The sequence below is a fragment of the Salvelinus sp. IW2-2015 genome, linkage group LG36 (assembly GCF_002910315.2).
Source record: "Salvelinus sp. IW2-2015 linkage group LG36, ASM291031v2, whole genome shotgun sequence".
Lineage (NCBI taxonomy): Eukaryota > Metazoa > Chordata > Actinopteri > Salmoniformes > Salmonidae > Salvelinus > Salvelinus sp. IW2-2015.
Window position 1 is genome coordinate 29037259 of NC_036875.1, and position 19071 is coordinate 29056329.

The following is a 19071-nucleotide window of genomic DNA, read 5'->3' on the forward strand; positions in this document are numbered from 1 at the left end:
ATCACTCGACAGCTGAGTGCTTTTGCATCTCAGCATTTTAGAGATGCTCCCAATCAATGGGACGCTGGAGGCTGTCACAAATAAAGGGTAGGATTCAGACTGTTAGAAACGTTCTCCAAGGAAAATATTCCTCATGTTGAAATCGTGACCTTTTTTTTGCCCCCCATCTGCACAAATTAGAGGTGGTATTATTGTCCTCTCTTCACATAGGGCCTAACTATCAAACATCACTTCCTCTTCTTTGGTGAGGTATGAGTATGCCATTTCCTGTTCTGCCCCCTCCTTCCTGTGTAAGCCTTTGGTAGTGTCTCATATCAATGTCAGTGTTAGTTAGCGTTCCATCTGAATGGAGTGGCTGTGTTCCGCCCTGCTTTGCTTTCGATGCTGCCCCCTGTTCCTTCTTAAGCTGTTCTCCCTCCTGTCCCCTGGAAACTACCAAAGAGAAATGCTGAAATCTATGATATAACTTTAAAGCTGTTTTTGTGTTAAGCCACCCCACTGAAAGAGAGCGTTAGGTCTGACACAGCAAAAGACAGCATTATATCCACACGCTTCCCTTATCAACCCCTGTGTGGGCCCGCAGCTCCCCGGGACTGCTGCGRAGAAGAAATATTAGCGAGCAGAGAATCACATCAGACTAGGATTCTATTTCATTGACAGGCACGGCTCTACACAAACCTGTGCATCATATCCAATCAGAGCTGCAGTAGGCCTATATGCAAAAATACCATTGCCATGTATGGATCTGTMGCATTCACTTTTAACTGGACTGTTTTTACAGCATGGGCGGTTGTGAGTAGATGTGTTTGTTTTGAGATCAAAGCGAGAACTATGTGTAGCGACGTGCACATTTATACATTTGTTCATATACTTAGTGAGTTATTAGCCCAGTTATAGATCATTTGTAGACGGCAATGGGGGAGTGATTACTTCCTACAAGAGCACAAAACGTGTGCATTTCTAGACGTCTTTGAAAAGCAAGTTAGCTAAAGCGCATTTTTTTGTCTTAAAGGGGGCAGTGTTGTATTTTGAGACATGCTTGAATAAGCTAAGTAGCCAAAAGGCAGAGGGTAGCATAATTTGTCTGATTCTCTGCAATAATGGTATGGGATTAATTATGAGTTTTATTTAGTAAAATGGTTTCTTGCATCAAACAACGCAACAACATTTTCAGTCACCTTGTCTGAAGGACAATAATGTCAAGCCCTTAATGTCAAGCCCTGCATGTTTTTTTCAAAGGTCTCATGGAATGTAGGCCTACATTGAACACCACCCATTGGCTGCTACTGTAGGCTGAACGATAGAACAGCAATTTCCATGTTAAAATGTTATGGGATGCATTGTCTCCATTGTTTTAAATGGTAAGCCACTCTGTGGTAGGCTTACGTTATGATCAAATAGCCACAGTAGCCTAATTGACCACTGTTAAAATTAACTTAAAGCGGATACAGCCTTAGTGTTCACAGTAAAAGCACGCACAGAATTTTCTGCGCTCAGCAGACCTGAAATTTGCTCATTGATGAAAAACATTTGAGGGAAGATTGGTGTGGATATAATGCTGTCTTTTGCTGTGTCAGACAGAACTCACTCTCAGTGGTTTGGCTTTACGCAGTGTGAGTATGCAGGGACATAGTTTGGACGTTGTAGAAACGTTTTGGGGACTTTCTAGGGACATCTTAACAGTGTGTGTCTAGCTTTTGTGCTCCTGGCACCCCTGTCACACTACACATACGCCCTCCGAGAGTTTGTGTGTGCCCGTAGAGTGTGTTTATGAGCAGGCATCTGTATGTGTGGAAGGTTCCTGTGAGGACAACGTCCAGGTCTCCAGTACTGTCACGCAGGGACTCTCCTCTCCATGGCAACCTCAATGCCACGCCTAACAACCCGGCGGGCCAGAGGAACGCCTGCAGGTACCTTTTCACGTCCCTCCATTTATCTTTTTCTCTGTCTCGTTTTCTTTATTTCTCTCTTTCGATTGATCCTTTTTGCTTTATTTTGTTGTCGCTGTTTGTCTCTCCCTCCGTCTGTCCCTCTGTTCACCACTCCACCATCTCCACTTCTATTCGGGTTGTTAGTACTGGGCGGCAGGTAGTCTAGCGGTTAAGAGCTTTAGGCCAGTAACCGAGAGGTCGCTGGTTCGAATCCCTSAGCGGGCCCCGGTGTAATAATCTTCTGTTCTCCCCTTGAGCAAGGCAGTCAACCCCCAACAACTGCTCCCCAGGTGATGTTGATGTGGATGTCGATTAAGGCATCCCCCCACACCTCTCTTATTCAGGGAGGTTGGGTTAAATGCAGAAGACAGATTTTGGTTGAATGCATTCAATGTGCAACTGACTAGGTATCCCCTTTCCCTAATGTAAAATCTCTACACTGTGTGTCTATCTGTACTCTGTAGAGCCCTCTTCTCAATGTATGGATACTGGGTTGGATTTATGTAACATTACTTACTGTTCTGCCATGCGTTACATATCCTTGTCTCCTGTGTGTGTGTGTGTGTGTGCACTGTCACACACACTCTTCCCTTCTTAGTATGTCTTTATAATGCTGAGCTTCATCTCCTTTGAGACTGTGCATGTCTGTGTCTATGGAAAAGTATTTGTGTTTATTTATGGGTCTGTCTATTAATATGTACTGTATGTATTTGTATACATGTCTATATGTAAAGAGTATGTGTCTACWCTCAGTTTATTAGGTACACCCATCTAGTACCGGGTTGGACCCCCCTTTGCCCCCAGAACAGTCTGAATTCTTCAGGGCATGAAAACATTGCTCAATTGGTATCAAGGGACCTAACGTGTGCCAAGAAAACATTTCCCACACCACTGACACCAGCCAGTACCGTTGACACCTGTCAGTATAGGGCCATGTTCTCTTGACTCATCAGCATGACTCAACAGGAACCGGGATTTGTTGGACCAGGCAATGTTTTTCCACTCCTCAATTGTTGAGTGTTGGTGATCGCATGCCCACTGGAGCCACTTCTTCTTGTTTTTAGCTGATAGGAGTGAACCCAGTGTGGTCGTCTGCTGCAATATCCCGTCCATGACAAAGACTGACGAGTTGTGCATTCCGAGATGATGTTCTGCATACCACTATTGTACTGCGCCGTTATTTGTCTGTTTGTGGCCCGCCTGTTAGATTGCACGACTGCCATTCTCCTTCGACCTCTCATCAACAAGCTGTTTTCACCAACAGGACTGCCGCTGACTGGATGTTTTTTGTTTGTCACACCATTCTCTGTAAACCCGAGACAATGTCGTGCGTGAAAAACCCAGGAAGCCAGCCGTTACTGAGATACTGGAACCGGCGCGCCTGTCACCGATCATACCACACTCAGTCGCTTAGGTCATTCATTTTGCCCATTCTAATATTCAATCGAACAGTAACTGAATGCCTCGATGCCTTTCTGCCTGCTTTATATAGCAAGCCACGGCCACCTGACTCACTGTCTGTAGGAGTGAACAATTTTTGTAAACGGGATGGTGTAGCTAATAAACTGACCACTGAGTGTATGTAAAGTACTGTGTGTGTATGTAAAGTATGTATGTCTGTAAAGTATTTGTCTATACAGTATGTAAAGTATGTATGTCTGTAAAGTATGTGTCTATACAGTATGTAAAGGTTGTAGGTCTATATGTAAAGGTTGTGTGTCTATACAGTATGTAAAGGTTGTGTGTCTATATGTAAAGGTTGTGTGTCTATACTATAACAAACCCTCTCTGTTTCTCTCCACAGTGCTGCAGCGGAGCCGCGTCTGCTGTGGGAGCGGGTGGAGAAACTGGTTCCCAGGCCAACGAGTGGCAGTGGTAGTACTTGCAGCTCCTCCGGCTCCAGTAACTCCAGCTCCCAGCCCAGCTCTCACAGTGGCTCAGGGGAGAGGTTCAGAGCCCGCTGTGAGTCTGATATTCCCCTGATACACACATGCATTCATAGTCTCACGCATAGTTTCCTACATGCACACTCTCAAGACACACACACACATAATTACTGTTTACAAAGTACTCACATTTACAATTAAATTCTTGGCACAATTCTCCACATTGCTCTTTAATTTACTGACCGGTATCCCCCATTGTCCCCCTCTCAGCCTCATCAAAGTCTGAGGGTTCTCCCCTCCAGCATCCAGAGCATACTGGGAAAAAACCTGAGGAGAGGAAGGAGTCGGTCAGAACTAACCGACTGGCGGTGAGACCTGACCCCCGTGAAACTAGTGGTCTACCTAGTGTACTAACTAGTGTTGAACTACACTAAGTGTTGTGACACTTCAGAAAGAGGTGGAATTAAGTTTTGAGTGGGAATGATGGTTTTACAATAATCTGACATAGTTCTTTGTGTGTGTGTGTGTGTGTGTGTGTGTGTGTGTGTGTGTGTGTGTGTGTGTTTGTTTCGCCCTCTGCGCTGTGGATTACTGGTACTCATGTGAATTCTGTAGGGGAAGTGGTAAGCTAGAGTGAAATAGTGTGTGTTTGTACTGACAATCTCATTGGCTGAAGGGTTCTGTACTAATGACTTGCCTCTCTCCTGATTGGTGCTATTTTACTCATGTTCCTTTTAACCTCAATCTCCTCCCCTCATACTTGTTATTTCTTTCTATTGGATCATTCAATCACTCACATACTTGCAGCCCCTTCCTTCCTTGTATGCTCGGGTCTGGTCTCTTGATGGACTCACTAACCTCTTCCAGCCTTGTGGACACATTGGCAGTATGGCAGCAGTGTATGTACTTACTCATCTCTTTTCTCATATCCTATTGGCTTTGCTACTCACCGGCCGGCTCTTCATTGGCTGGCGCACCTGTGACCTCACTTCTTCCCCCATCAGCTTCCTGCATCCTGTCTCCTGCATTTAACCCTGCGAGTAACCTGGTAACACATCCACAACCCGGAAAGAGAGCTAAAAAAGAGAGGGAGAGGGAAAGCAAGACTGAAAGAAAGAGAGAGAAGAAAGAAAGAGAGAGAAGAAAGGATGAAGCATAGTTTGGACCTTCTTGAAAACCCCCCCCCCCCCCCCCCCCCCACAGGACCTGACCGTGCTGGCCAAAGAGCTGCGTGTGGTGGAGGACGTGCAACGCCCCCACAAGGTGACGGACTACTCCTCATCTAGTGAGGAGTCGGGGACCACGGATGAGGATGAGGATGATGAAGAGGTGGACCAGGAGGGAGGAGAGGAGTCTACCTCAGGACCAGAGGACTCTCACGCTGTGTATGTAGAGGAGGACACCTGAACCCTAACCCCTAACCCTTCTCACAATGAGTACAGTTACATGCACGCAATAATACAATTGTTGTGAAAAGTCAGATTAATATAATAGTTTGCTTTAAACATTAACATGCTTTGCAAGAATAACGATTTCTCTAATAATCCTGTTTACATGGACACATCTGAAATCAGGCTACCTGATGGGATATTTGCCCAAAATCACCAATCAAAATAAACATTCTACCACAGCGACCATGTTATTTTTGAGATAACTATTTGATTCTTAGATCGGACATATTAAAGTGTGTTTGTGAAAACTATTTCTACGATTCATACTTTGTTTTTCCGAACTCACTTCAGTCGCGCAAAAGAAGGAAGCTTGTGCTGCTCGTGCTAGCACATGCACAGATAAACTGCACAGCTGGAACTCTAATTAAGGCATTTACATGTCCTAATAATTAGAAAGACTGCTCAGAAAACGAGGTGCTTAATCGTTGTATGCTTACTTCGATTATGACCTTACCCTGATTTAAAATGAGCAGTTAGGTGTTTACTTGACTATTGCCATACTCAGCCTAGTGCCATAATCCGTTTAATATCGAATTATTAGTGTGCATTTAAATGTACTCAATGACATCATATTGCAATGATATTTGAGCTTTTGATTGAAGTGAAGGAAAAGTCCGGTCATTATAACTAGGACTGGGAATTGTCAGGGACCTCAAGATACGATAATATCACCATACTTCGGTGCCAATATGATGTGTATTAGGATTCTATATGTATTGCGATTCGATAGTCTAAACCATACGTCTGCTGCAGAGAGACAAGAGAGAGCCTTGAGAAAACGAGCTTTGATCAGTCATGGAAATAAAAGTGSTGAAAACAAATTGGCTCCCTATTTAAAAAGAAGATGGAGAACAAGCTATGAAGGAAAAATACTGGAGTTTTGGTGCAGGAACAGAAAACTAGTGCAAAAATAATATTGCCATATTGTGAAAACGATACCATATATCATCAAAAATAATATCCCGATATGTAACTGTATTGATTTTTTCCCCCAGCACTAACCATCTTCCTGGTTCTCTGTTTATTCGATCTACTCCACCAGCTCCTCCAGACTAAGCAACGGAGAGATGGAATCGGTGAAGACCTTGATCGTTCACGACGAGGGCGAGAGTGACTCTAAAATCACGCCCTGTAAAGATGACACTCTGATCGTCAGACCGGTAAGGCCAACACCCAGGCCATGCCGTCCACCTCTCTTATAACAACATATCAGTCACACACTGTAAACCTTTTAGTTATTTTATTGTGGTATTTAATTTACTAATTTGTCCCTTTATAGTTTACCCACTGTTTGATATTGTGTTGGACCTCATCTTATTTGTTCTGTCATTGTTTACTTTGTGTTGCTGGTGAAAGGGTTTGGGTTAGAGTGGAAAGGGGTCGGTTAGCCTGGAGAAATGGACCTGGTATTAACCACCCGCTCCCCCATTAGATGACAGTATAAAGGCTAGATGGTAGTCCTGCAACAGATTGAACATCATAAAATGGCTCCACTAAAGTCATAGAAATCATTTATGAATAAATGTAAACAAAATTATTATACTTTTGGTGTCTGTTGTTGACCATTTTCTTATACTTAATCCTCAATTGAATATGTCTGAAGTCTCTTACAGTAGTAGACTGTAGCTTCAGTAGACTACTTTACTAGACTACTTTAGTAGACTAGTCTTCCCTTAACACAATAGCCAATAGAATCCCTCCACCGCAGAGAAAGAAATCTAGACCCAAAGTGTGCCCCTGTTCTTACTTCCAGAGTACAGGTGACAACAAAAAGCGACCTGCCCCCAGCCCTGGTCATGGCCCTGTCCCTGGGTTTAACACCAGCCCTGGGCTGATTCACCCTGCCCTCCAGGGCCTTCCAGGCCTCCAAGGCCACCCTGGTCTCCAAGGCCACCAGGAGAAAAATGGCTTTGTGGGCCGCATTCACCTCCTGCCTGACCTGATCCAGCAGAGCCACCACTCCCCCTCCTCCTCTGCCTCCTCCTCTCCCTCCTCCTCCAGCATGGCGAGCCCCACCATGTCCATGTCCCCCCAGAGCCCCCTGGACAAGCTCAGCATACTCCTGGAGGTATGTCCCTCTGCCCCCCTCTGACCCCTGGTCCTCCTTCAGGCCTGGGCCTGCAAGGAGCACCCTCTGCTGGTTGCATCTGCTCTCTCTCTGGCCACCTAGTGGTGCTCTTTATCGTTTCCTTTTTCTGAGTGCGACGACTAATCTAGTTTCCTCCAAGCTCTGTAGGTACGGTGGTGTGGTGATGGATCATTTTTGTTGCTCCTTCTGAAAAAATATTATTTTGACCATTTTTAGCAAGTTTCTGGTATTTGACATAATTTCTTCTTTTTGAGACTATATTAGGTTGCACTGGCTTACATGTTCTTGGAGGCCCATTACAGGTATTCCTTTAGCCCTAAGATCTCTATCTCTGATTATTATTTGTTTATTTTAATCAGTCAGATCGTTAAAGACATATTCCAGAAACCCTCTCAAGACTAGGCTACAACGTAGCATATTTCATGAATTAGCACTGGCAATTGCTTTACCATTAAAAAACATTCCTTTAAATATATTTTTGTTCCTCAYCTTTTGTTTTAACCTGAACATTCCATCTGTTTTACTTTTACCCACCACCATAGAGACCTCTTGTTTTTGCCTTGTTCACTTTACTTCAATGTGTGATTTTGTGAATTTTTCCCTAAGCCTGATAGCTGCATGCTCCTTACATCTGCCTCAGTTTCTTGCTTCCGTCTTTCAACATTTCTCTTTGGTAGTCTTTGAACTTTATATTGAACTTATACAGTGCCTTCGGAAAGTATTCAGACCCGTTGACTTTTTCCAAATTTTTCTACGTTACAGCCTTATTCTAAAATGTATTAAATAAATAAAAAAATCCTCAGCAATATACACACAATACCACATAATGACAAACTGAAAACAGGTTTTTAGAAATTGTATTTATTTACATAAGTATTCAGCCCCTTTGCTATGAGATGCAAAATTGAGCTCAGGTGCATCCTGTTTCCATTGATCATTCTTTAGATGTTTCTACAACTTGATTCGACTCCGTCTGTGGTAAATTCAATTGATTGGACATGATTTGGAAAGGCACACACCTGTCTATATAAGGTCCCACAGTTGACCGTGCATGTCAGAACAAAAACCAAGCCATACGGTCAAAGGAATTGTCCGTAGAGCTCCGAGACAGGATTGTGTCAAGGCACAGATCTGGGGAAGGGTACCAAAAAATGTCTCCAGCATTGAAGGACCCCAAGAATACAGTGGCCTCCAACATTCTTAAATGGAAGAGGTTTGGAACTACCAAGACACTTCTTAGAGCTGGCCTAGAGCTGGCTGTCCGGCCAAACTGAGCAATCGGGGGAGAAGGGCCTTTGTCAGGGAGGTGACCAACAACTCTGACAGGGCTTTAGAGTTCCTCTGTGGAGATGGMAGAAKCTTCCAAAATGACAACCATCTCTGCAGCACTCCACCAATCAAGCCTTTATGGTAGAGGGGTTAGGCAGAAGCCACTCCTCAGTAAAATGCACATGACAGCCCACTTGGAGTTTGTCAAAAGGCACCTAATGACTCTCAGACCATGAGAAACAAGATTCTCTGGTTTGATGAAAACAAGATTGAACTTTTTGGCCTGAATGCCAAGCGTCACATCTGGAGGAAACCTGGCACCATCCCTACGGTGAAGCATGGTGGTGGCAGCATCATGCTGTGGGGATGTTTTTCAGCATCAGGGACTGGGAAGCTAGTCAGGATTGAGGCAAAGATGAACGGAGCAAAGTACAGAGATCCTTGATGAAAACCTGCTCCAGAGCGCTCAGGACCTCAGACTGGGACGAAGGTTCTTCTTCCAACAGGACAACGACCCTAAGCACATAGCCAAGACAACACAGGAGTGGCTTCGGGACAAGTGTCTGAATGTCCTTGAGTGGCCCAGCCAGAGCCCGGACTTGAACCCGATCAAACATCTCTGGAGAGACCTGAAAATAGGTGTGCAGCAACGCTCCTCATCCAACCTGAGAGCTTGAGAGGATCTGCAAAGAAGAATGGGAGAAACTCCCCAAATACAGGTGTGCCAAGCTTGTAGCGTCATACCCAAGAAGACACAAGGCTGTAATCGCTGCCAAAGGTTTTTTTAATACATTTGCTAACACTTCTAAAAACCTGTTTTTGCTTTACCATGATGGGGTATTGTGTGTAGATTTAATGAGGGGAAAAAACATTTAATACATTTTAGAATAAGGCTGTAACATAACAAAATGTGGAAAAAGTCAAGGAGTCTGAATACTTTCCGAAGGCACTGTATATTTCATATTGCACACACTGCTGTCATTGTTGTCTTGGTCTATGAGTTGGCAGGTAAGTCAATGTCATAATGGTAGAAATACGTGTGATTCTATGTATCCTCATTGTTGTTCTATTCTCCTGTTCCTCTAGAGTCATTCTGTCAGCAACACAATGCAGAAACACAAGTCCTCCTCCTCCTTCACTCCTTTTATCGATCCACGCCTCCTCCAGGTCTCTACATCCGGCGCCGCTCTCAACAACCTGGGTAAACCCGTTCTCCCAGCCCCCTTATTGGATGTCAAGTCCCCTTCAGTAGTATCTGAGTGGTTCCCTCCAGTGTCAATCAACCTGGTGTTAGATTCTGAGGCAACACCAGAGAACACCTGTTTATAACTGACAAAAGTTTTATAAATGTATACTAAATATAACTGAATCTATATGATAGTAAAACATAATCTGCTTGTATTTACACTCAATCCCTTCCTTGTCCTCCGCAGCTTTTGGGAACGATGCCAGGCTGGCGGAGGCACTGAGGGCGGACCCGTCACGTAAAGGCTCCGTGGTCAATGTGAACCCTGTCAACACACGGCCGCAGAGCGACACCCCAGAGATCCGCAAGTACAAGAAGAGGTTCAACTCTGAGATCCTGTGTGCTGCGCTCTGGGGTGAGTTGTCACAATTATCTCTGCTATGTAGTTATCTCAGTCATATCAGTCTTCGCCACAGGTGGCAGCAAACTAAATGCCAAAGTGTTTGTAGGAGTGAACCTGCTGGTGGGGACAGAGAGTGGCCTGATGCTGCTGGATCGTAGCGGTCAGGGGAAGGTGTATCCCCTCATCAGCCGACGCCGCTTCCAACAAATGGATGTCCTAGAGGGACTCAACGTCCTGGTTACTATATCAGGTTTGTACACGCTATACATATAGTTACTACACACACTATACATGCACAGTTATTACACATACAGTTGAAGTCGGAAGTTTACATACCCTTAGGTTGGAGTCATTAACTAGTATTTCAACCACTCCACAAATTTCTTGTTAACAAACTATAGTTTTGGCAAGTCGCTTAGGACATCTACTTTGTGCATGACACAACTAATCTTTCCAACAATTGTTTACAGACAGATTATTTAACTTATAATTCACTGTATCACAATTCTAGTAGGTCAGAAGTCTACATACACGAAGTTGACTGTGCCCTTAAACGGCTTGGAAAATTCCAGAAAATTATGTTATGGCTTTAGAAGCTTCTGATAGACTAATTGACATCATTTGAGTCAATTGGAGGTTTACCTGTGGATGTATTTCAAGGCCTACCTTCAAACGCAGTGCCTCTTTGCTTGGCATCATGGGAAAATCAAAAGACATCAGCCAAGACCTCAGAAAAAATGTGTAGACCTCCACAAGTCTGGTTCATCCTTGGGAGCAATTTTCAAACACCTGAAGGTACCATGTTCATCTGTACAAACAATAGTACGCAAGTATAAACACCAAGGGTCCATGCAGCCGTCATACCGCTCAGGAAGGAGACGCATTCTGTCTCCTAGAGATGAACGTACTTTGGTGCGAAAAGTGCAAATCAATCCCAGAACAACAGCAAAGGGCCTTGTGAAGATGCTGCAGGAAATGGGTACAAAAGTATCTATATCCACTGTAAAACAAGTTCTATATTGACATAACCTGAAAGGGCGCTCAGCATGGAAGAAGCCACTGATCCAAAACTGCCATAAAAAAGCCAGACTACGGTTTGCATCATGTTGTGGGGGTGCTTTGCTGCAGGAGGGACTGGTGCACTTCACAAAATAGATGACATCATGAGGGAGGAAAATGATATGGATATATTGAAGCAACATCTCAAGACATCAGTCAGGAAGTTAAAGCTTGGTCGCAAATGGGTCTTCCAAATGGACATTGATCCCAAGCATACTTCCAAAGTTGTGGCAAAATAGCTTAAGGACAACAAAGTCAAGGTATTGGAGTGGTCAAAGCCACTGACCTCAACCTGTAAAACATTTGTGGGCAGAACTGAAAAAGCGTYTGCGAGCAAGGAAGCCTACAAACTTGACTCAGTTACACCAGCTCTGTCAGGAGGAATGGGCCAAAATTCACCCAACTTATTGTGGGAAGCTTGTGGAAGGCTACCCGAAACGTTTGACCCAAGTTAAACAATTTAAAGGCAATGCTACCAAATACTAATTGAGTGTAATGTAAACTTCTGACCCACTGGGAATGTGATGAAAGAAATAAAAGCTGAAATAAATTATTCTCTCTACTATTATTCTGACATTTCACATTCTTAAAATAAAGTGATGATCCTAACTGACCTAAGACAGGGAACATTTACTAGGATTAAATGTCAGGAATTGTGAAAAACTGAGTTTAAATGTATTTGGCTAAGGTGTATGTAAACTTCCGACTTCAACTGTACATGGGAAAACACAGACATGCAAACACTGTCGTGTGAAATTCAGTACTGAGAGAGACTTGATCATTTCTTCAAACAATCATCTTTATTTAATATCGATTAATTATTGCAATAATGAAAACGTCAGCCCAACAGTCTTGTTCTGACTGTTAGGCTGAGAGCCTAACTGAAAATTAAAATAATTATATTATATAGGACCTAAAAATGCTTAGTCACAATGGTTCCATCTCCCATAAGCCACCTTGGTTATCTACACAGGATGGTGTTTTACCCCCAACCTGGCTTTGTTTCCCAGATGCCAGGAAGAATGGACAATGAGGGATTGTTCTGAACTCTTCCAGGCTATCTCTATCTCGTGTCACACACACCATTTCTTGTCAATGGAATGCCAGCTTTTATCACCAACATCAATCAATTGTCAGCTTCAAGCTTTCTCTAGTAAAACCCATGTCCTCAACAGCCAGACTAGCTGCAAGGTGCTAGAGTGGAGACCATAAAACACAGCATTAGCAGGACAGAAATATCTTACTGTTTTGTTAAGTAAATAATTGTTACATATCCAACAAATAAGGTGAATACATAATTTTTCTATCACAACACATATACACACACACACACACACTTTTAAGATGTCTAGGTGATCTCTCTGATGAGACCGTTCGTGCAAAGGTGTCGGGCGGTGGCTCACTGTAGGTTCCTGCTTCTCTTTCCTGTGCTGTGGTCACGTCATCCATTCACTGTAACAACCAGCACTGGTTCCTCTGGTGTCACCCAACAGACATTCAGCCAGAGGAAATCGAGTAAATGGCTAGTTAGAGTGTGCGACATCATATATTTGTATTGCATGTCCACTGACACACATGCAAAGGTTTCCATGGTGGAAGCACGGAAACACACATAGATACAGTGTCATCTGTCATTTTGATGTCATTTTGCAATGAATGAAGAAAGGGTCCATGCTCAAAAGAGACYTTGAGACAATTTGATGTTGCTTCTTCAGTTTTTAGCATTTTTTATTCTTKATGTCATTGTACTCTATCATTCTCGGTAGATTAATATAAAAGTTGTGCGTGTGTGTGTGTGTGTGCCGACTTGTTGGTCAGTTTAAAGAAAATGTTGTCTTTCAATTTGACCTCGACCTTGACCTAAATTTACAAACACAATATTCCGTTATGTTGCAACGTGTTGTCAAATATTCAGTACAGGTTCTACAACAATACAGACCCTGTCACTGACTCAGCATATCCTCTGTACTAGTATTGATAATGATGTCTAATATAATACCAATAATTAAATACATAGTAAAAACTCCAATAATACCTTTATTCATTGAAATCGGTGTGTACAATAAAGACGCTTCCTCCACCCATTACATAGGAGTAGGGTGAAGTTGCCCCTACATGCTGATCTTAGGTCAGTTTGGGATTTTCCCCACTAATGGTTAAGTTTAGGATTGGTGGAGGGGAAGCTGATCCTAGATCTGTACCTAGGGGAAACTTCACCCCCTGTGCCATTACATATGGATTATATATCGTAGGTACCCTGACTCTTGACCTCTCCCGCTTGTCTGACCCTGTCCTGTGAAGGCAAGAAGAACAAGTTGCGTGTGTACTATCTGTCCTGGTTGAGGAACAAGATCCTGCACAACGACCCTGAGGTGGAGAAGAAGCAGGGCTGGGTCACTGTGGGAGACCTGGAGGGTGCTGTTCACTACAAAGTTGGTATGTCCCATCTCCAGCATGCATCTGGCCAGTGGAATTGAAAGGATGGGAAGTTCATTTTTGCGGAGAAAATTGAGGACAGTTTTTGCATAGAAATTTATGTCATGGTCAAATGAGTCTGCACACATGTTTAGGAACCACTGTTTTATAAGTCAGCACTTCATGACATGACTGAAACATGTTGGAAGAGTCCAGAGTTTGGTAATGAAATCTACAGCAGCGTACGAAATACCCTCTGTCTATGCAGCAAACACAATGTCCCAATTCTGCACTGTCACATCTCTGAGTAGACTGTAATATATGTCAGCTAATAGCATTTTGGTAGAATTTGATTTCCTACTACATATAGTATCTGGGGCAGAGAACTTAAAAACAATAAGGCTACTGTGTCATTAAACGTCTTGAGGATGCTCTGAATTGACCCTGTTAGTTGGTGCCTCCTTATGGCAACATCCTCATGTGTCCCCACTGGTTTATTCCCCAGTGAAATACGAGAGGATCAAGTTTTTGGTTTTGGCCCTGAAGAACTCGGTGGAGGTCTATGCATGGGCACCGAAGCCCTACCACAAGTTCATGGCTTTCAAGGTGAAACCTTCGATGCCCCTGCTTATGCATATTCACTTCCATCTATTCAATTAGTCATGCAGCTATTGTGAATTGTCATGACAATGATAAAATGACTTCCCGACACACATGCACACACACTACTGTACTGTATGTGAATAACCTTTGCTCCCTGGTTGACCCCTGCAGTCGTTTGGTGACCTGGTGCACAAGCCCCTGCTGGTTGACCTGACGGTGGAGGAGGGTCAGAGGTTAAAGGTAATCTATGGCTCCAGTAACGGATTTCATGCCGTCGACGTGGACTCGGGGGCAGTCTACGACATCTACCTGCCCACCCATGTAAGAAACACACTCATGTCTATGGAACCTCTCATCCCCTTCTCTTCCTCCTTTTTTTTCTTTCAAGGATAACTTCATTATTTAATTAATAATTTTTCTCTCTCCTGCTCCTTTTGCTCTCTCTCCCGCTCTTTTGCTCTCTCTCCCCTCTTTGCTCTCTCTCCCCCTCTTTTGCTCTCTCTCCCCCCTCTTTCGCTCTCTCTCCCCCCTCTTTCGCTCTCTCTCCCCCCCTCTTTTCGCTCTCTCTCTTATCTCTTCTCTCTCTCTTTCTCTCTCTGTGTCTGTCTCTCTGTAGATCCAGACCAGTATCCAGTCCCATGCCATCATCATCCTGCCCAACACAGATGGCATTGAGCTGCTGGTGTGTTACGAGGACGAGGGTGTCTATGTCAACACCTACGGACGCATCACCAAGGATGTGGTGCTGCAGTGGGGCGAGATGCCCACTTCTGTGGGTAAGTGGACACAGACACACTCACACACAATAGGTCCTTAAATTATGTATTGAAACATGTTAACTCGGTTGCCATCCACCGACTCACCGCCCTATCCTTTGTCTCTTCTCTCTGTAGCCTATATCCGTTCTAACCAGATAATGGCTGGGGGGAAAAGCCATAGAGATCAGATCTGTGGAGACTGGACATCTGACGGAGTCTTCATGCACAGAAGAGCCCAGAGACTCAAGTTCCTGTGTGAGAGGAACGACAAGGTGAGACCCCTGGACACGTACACACACATTTGGAGGTACTCTCCCCAGGTCTGTTTACATGAATAACTCTTGTCAAAATCTAATTTTATTTGTCATATGCGCCGATACAACAGGTGTAGACCTTACCGTGAAATGCTTACTTACAAGCCCTTAACCAACAATGCAGTCAATAATTAGAGTTAAGAAAATATTTACAAAATAAACTAAAGTAAAACATTTTATAAAAAAGAAACACAATAAAATAACAATAATGAGGCTATATATAAGGGGTACCGTACCGAGTCAATGTGTGGGTACAGGTTAGTCGAGGTAATTTGTACAGTAAGTCGTGGTAAAGTGACTATGCATAGATAATAAACAGCAAATAGCAGCAGTGTAAAAATAAAGGGGGGGGGGGCAATATAAATAGTCTGGTGGTCATTTGATTAATTGTTCAGCAGTTTTATGGCTTCGGGGTAGAAGCTGTTAAGGAGCCTTTTGGTGCTAGACTTGGCGCTCCGGTACCGCTTGCCTTGCGGTAGCAGAGAGAACAGTCTATGACTAGGGTGACTGGAGTCTTTAAAATAAAGAAATGTGGGCTTTCCTCTGACACCGCCTAGTATATACAGTACCAGTCAAAAGTTTGGACACACGTACTCATTCAAGGGTTTTTCTTCATTTTTACAATTCTCTACATTGTATAATAATAGTGAAGACATGAATACGATGAAATAACACAAAGGGTTTGAATACTTATGTAAATGTCATATTTCAGTAAAAAAATATGAAATGCACAAAAATCTAAAACTCTTTTTGCTTTGTAATGATGGGGTATTATGTGTTGTTAGATAAGGGGGGGACTATTTAATCCATTTTAGAATACGGCTGTAATGCAACAAAATGTGGAAAAAGTTGCGGGGTCTGAATACTTTCTGAATGTACTGTATACTTCTGGGAAGTTGTTAGACAATCCAGAGGCCAGAGAATTTCTATCTTGGGTTTGACTTCCTGGTGGTTGATATAGCTTTACCATAGATTTTATGGGTTGTATTACTGACTGTTGTTTAAACAGGAATTCTCTGCATTGTTATCACTAGAGGTTTCTTATAATTCATGACGACACATCTTGATTTCCATGGTCAATATGGATCAATGATTGTGAATGGCATCAAAAAATCATATGCATGTCTGTAAGTTCGCCTCTATCTTGATGTATCACCGATCAATCAGTCAAATGTATTTATAAACCCCTATTACATCAGCAGATGTCACAAAGTGCTGTACAGAAACCCAGCCTAAAACCTCAAACAGCAAGCAATGCAGATGTAGAAGCATGGTTGCTAGGAAAACTGCCTAGGAAGGCAGGAACCTAGGAAGAAACCTAGAGGAACCAGGCTCTGAGAGGTGGCCAGTCCTCTTCTGACTGTGCCGGGTGGAGATTATGACCATTGAGGCCTGATTGTTCTTCAAGATGTTCAAACGTTCATAGATGACCAGCAGGGTCAAATAATAATCACAGTGGTTGTAGAGGGTGCAATAGCTCAGTATCTCAGTAGTAAATATCWGTTGGCTTTTCATAGCTGAGCATTCAGAGGTCAAGACAGCAGGTGCAGTAAAGAGAGAGAGTTGAAAACAGCAGGTCGAGGACAAGGTAACACATTCGGTGAACAGGTCAGGGTTTCATAGCTGCAGGCAGAACAGTTGAAACAGGAGCAGCAGGACAACCAGGTGGACTGGGAACAGCCAGGAGTAATCAGGCCAGGTAGTCCTGAGACATAGACCTTAAATTCACACAGGACACCAGATAAGACAGGATAATTACACCAGATATAACCGACTGACCCTAGCCCCCCGGCACATAGACTATTGCAGCATAGATACTGGAGGCTGAGGCTGTGGTGGGGTCAGGGGATACTGTGGCCCCATCCGATGATACCCCCGGACAGGGCCAAACAGGCCGGATATAACCCCCACCCACTGTGCCAAAGCATTCCCCCCACACCACTAGTGGGATATCATCAGACCCCAATTTCCTTCCCTGAGACAAGGCTGAGTATAACCCACAAAGATCTCCTCCACTGCACGAGCCCGAGGGGGRGCAAAACCAGACAGGAAGATCACATCTGTGACTCAACCAACTCAAGTGACACACAACTCCTAGAGATGGCATGGAAGAGCACTAGTAAGTTAGTGACTCAGCCCCCGTAATAGGGTCAAAAATACTAATGCAACATATGATCAAAATTGAGTTCTATAGGAGAAAGCCCTGCCTCCAGCTGTTTGCTTAGAAATTCTAGGGACAATAAGGAGGCCTGCCGCTTATGAAGGTATGTATGGCAGGACAAAATCGGAGAGATAGGTAGGAGAAATCTCATGTAATATTTGAGGTTAGCAGTAAACCTTGAAATCAGCCCTAGCCTTAACAGGAAGCCAATGTAGTGGCTAGCACAGGAGTTATATGATCAAATTCTTTGGTTCTAGTCAAGATTCTAGCATCCGTGTTTAGCACTAACTGATGTCTTTTTACTGTTTTATCCGGGTGGCCGGAGAGTAGAGCATTGCAGTAGAATAATCTAGATGTGACAAAACCATGGTGTCGTGGAATTATTCTAGTAAAGGAGAGAGACTTTTAGATTTCTTCAAAACAATTGGATTTTATTTTTTWATTACTTCAGTAATGGAGTTGGTCGGTAACCACCCTTAAGGTAATCACTGAGCAGAACTAAGCCACAGCATTTTATAGTTAAGACACATCCACCTGAATACGGAACAAACAACAGATTTGTGAAATTATACAAAGGTAGATTGTGCTCTCATGCAACAGACAGCAAGATTTACATTGCACCAGGTTCTGTCTCTAGGTCATTTTCTACTTGTTTGTACAAAAATACTAATGCAACATAGGACACCAGGTCCTTCACTTAATTTATGAAGTCCAGTATTCATCTGCCATGTGGGAGAAATAAACTGGAGGGAGGGTATGCCTGGTACTGGCAGACAGGCACACAGACACTAATCATGGAATGGATTGCAGTCTTTAGGTTTTATCACCAAGGCATCGTAAATCAGCTGTCAGCGTTAAGCCTCAGAGACTCCTCTCAGAAGGACAGACATTGTGAAAGTACTAATATGGGAATACATTCTAATATAAAAGTAATGTGATTAATATAATGTTGTAATTCTACCACATCATTTCTGCAATGTTACGAAGATGGAATAAAGTTGTCCTTGAAATATTATTGGTCCTTCACTGTTTTGAGACTGTACAACTTTCAAGATTTATTGTCAGATCCAACAGCAGATCTCTTTGTTTCTTGGGACCTAGAACTAGCATCTCTGTTTTTTTCAGTTTAAAAGTTAAACATTTGCCACCATCCACTTCCTTATGTCTGAAACACAGGCTTCCCGGTAGGCAATTTTGGGGCTTCACAATGTTTCATCAAAATGTACAGCTGTGTGTCATCCTCATAGCAGTGAAAGTTGACATTGTGTTTCCGAATGACATCACCAAGAGGTATAATATCGAAGAGGTTCGATATAAGCCAATTTTTACATTTTCCGGGACAATCAAATCAAARGTATTTATATATCCCTTCTTACATCAGCTGATATCTCAAAGTGCTGTACAGAAACACAGCCTAAAACCCCAAACAGCAAGCAATGTAGGTGTAGAAGCACGGTGGCTAGGAAAAACTCCCTAGAAAGGCCAAAACCTAGGAAGAAACCTAGAGAGGAACCAGGCTATGAGGGGTGGCCAGTCCTCTTCTGGC

At 43.3% G+C, this 19071-nt stretch overlaps 1 protein-coding gene across 1 annotated transcript in view; it reads left to right on the forward strand.

The window, feature by feature from the left end:
• LOC111959374 (mitogen-activated protein kinase kinase kinase kinase 4-like) overlaps positions 1 to 19071 on the forward strand; it is a 112012-nt gene that overhangs the window by 68963 nt on the left and 23978 nt on the right. Inside the window, 16 exon segments of the mRNA XM_070437613.1 lie at positions 1798 to 1910; positions 3736 to 3893; positions 4088 to 4185; positions 5021 to 5202; positions 6311 to 6428; positions 7022 to 7336; positions 9713 to 9827; positions 10060 to 10227; positions 10322 to 10465; positions 13576 to 13710; positions 14195 to 14295; positions 14464 to 14613; positions 14909 to 15068; positions 15186 to 15213; positions 15215 to 15255; positions 15258 to 15322. Of these exon segments, the coding sequence (XP_070293714.1) occupies positions 1798 to 1910; positions 3736 to 3893; positions 4088 to 4185; positions 5021 to 5202; positions 6311 to 6428; positions 7022 to 7336; positions 9713 to 9827; positions 10060 to 10227; positions 10322 to 10465; positions 13576 to 13710; positions 14195 to 14295; positions 14464 to 14613; positions 14909 to 15068; positions 15186 to 15213; positions 15215 to 15255; positions 15258 to 15322 (2091 nt within the window).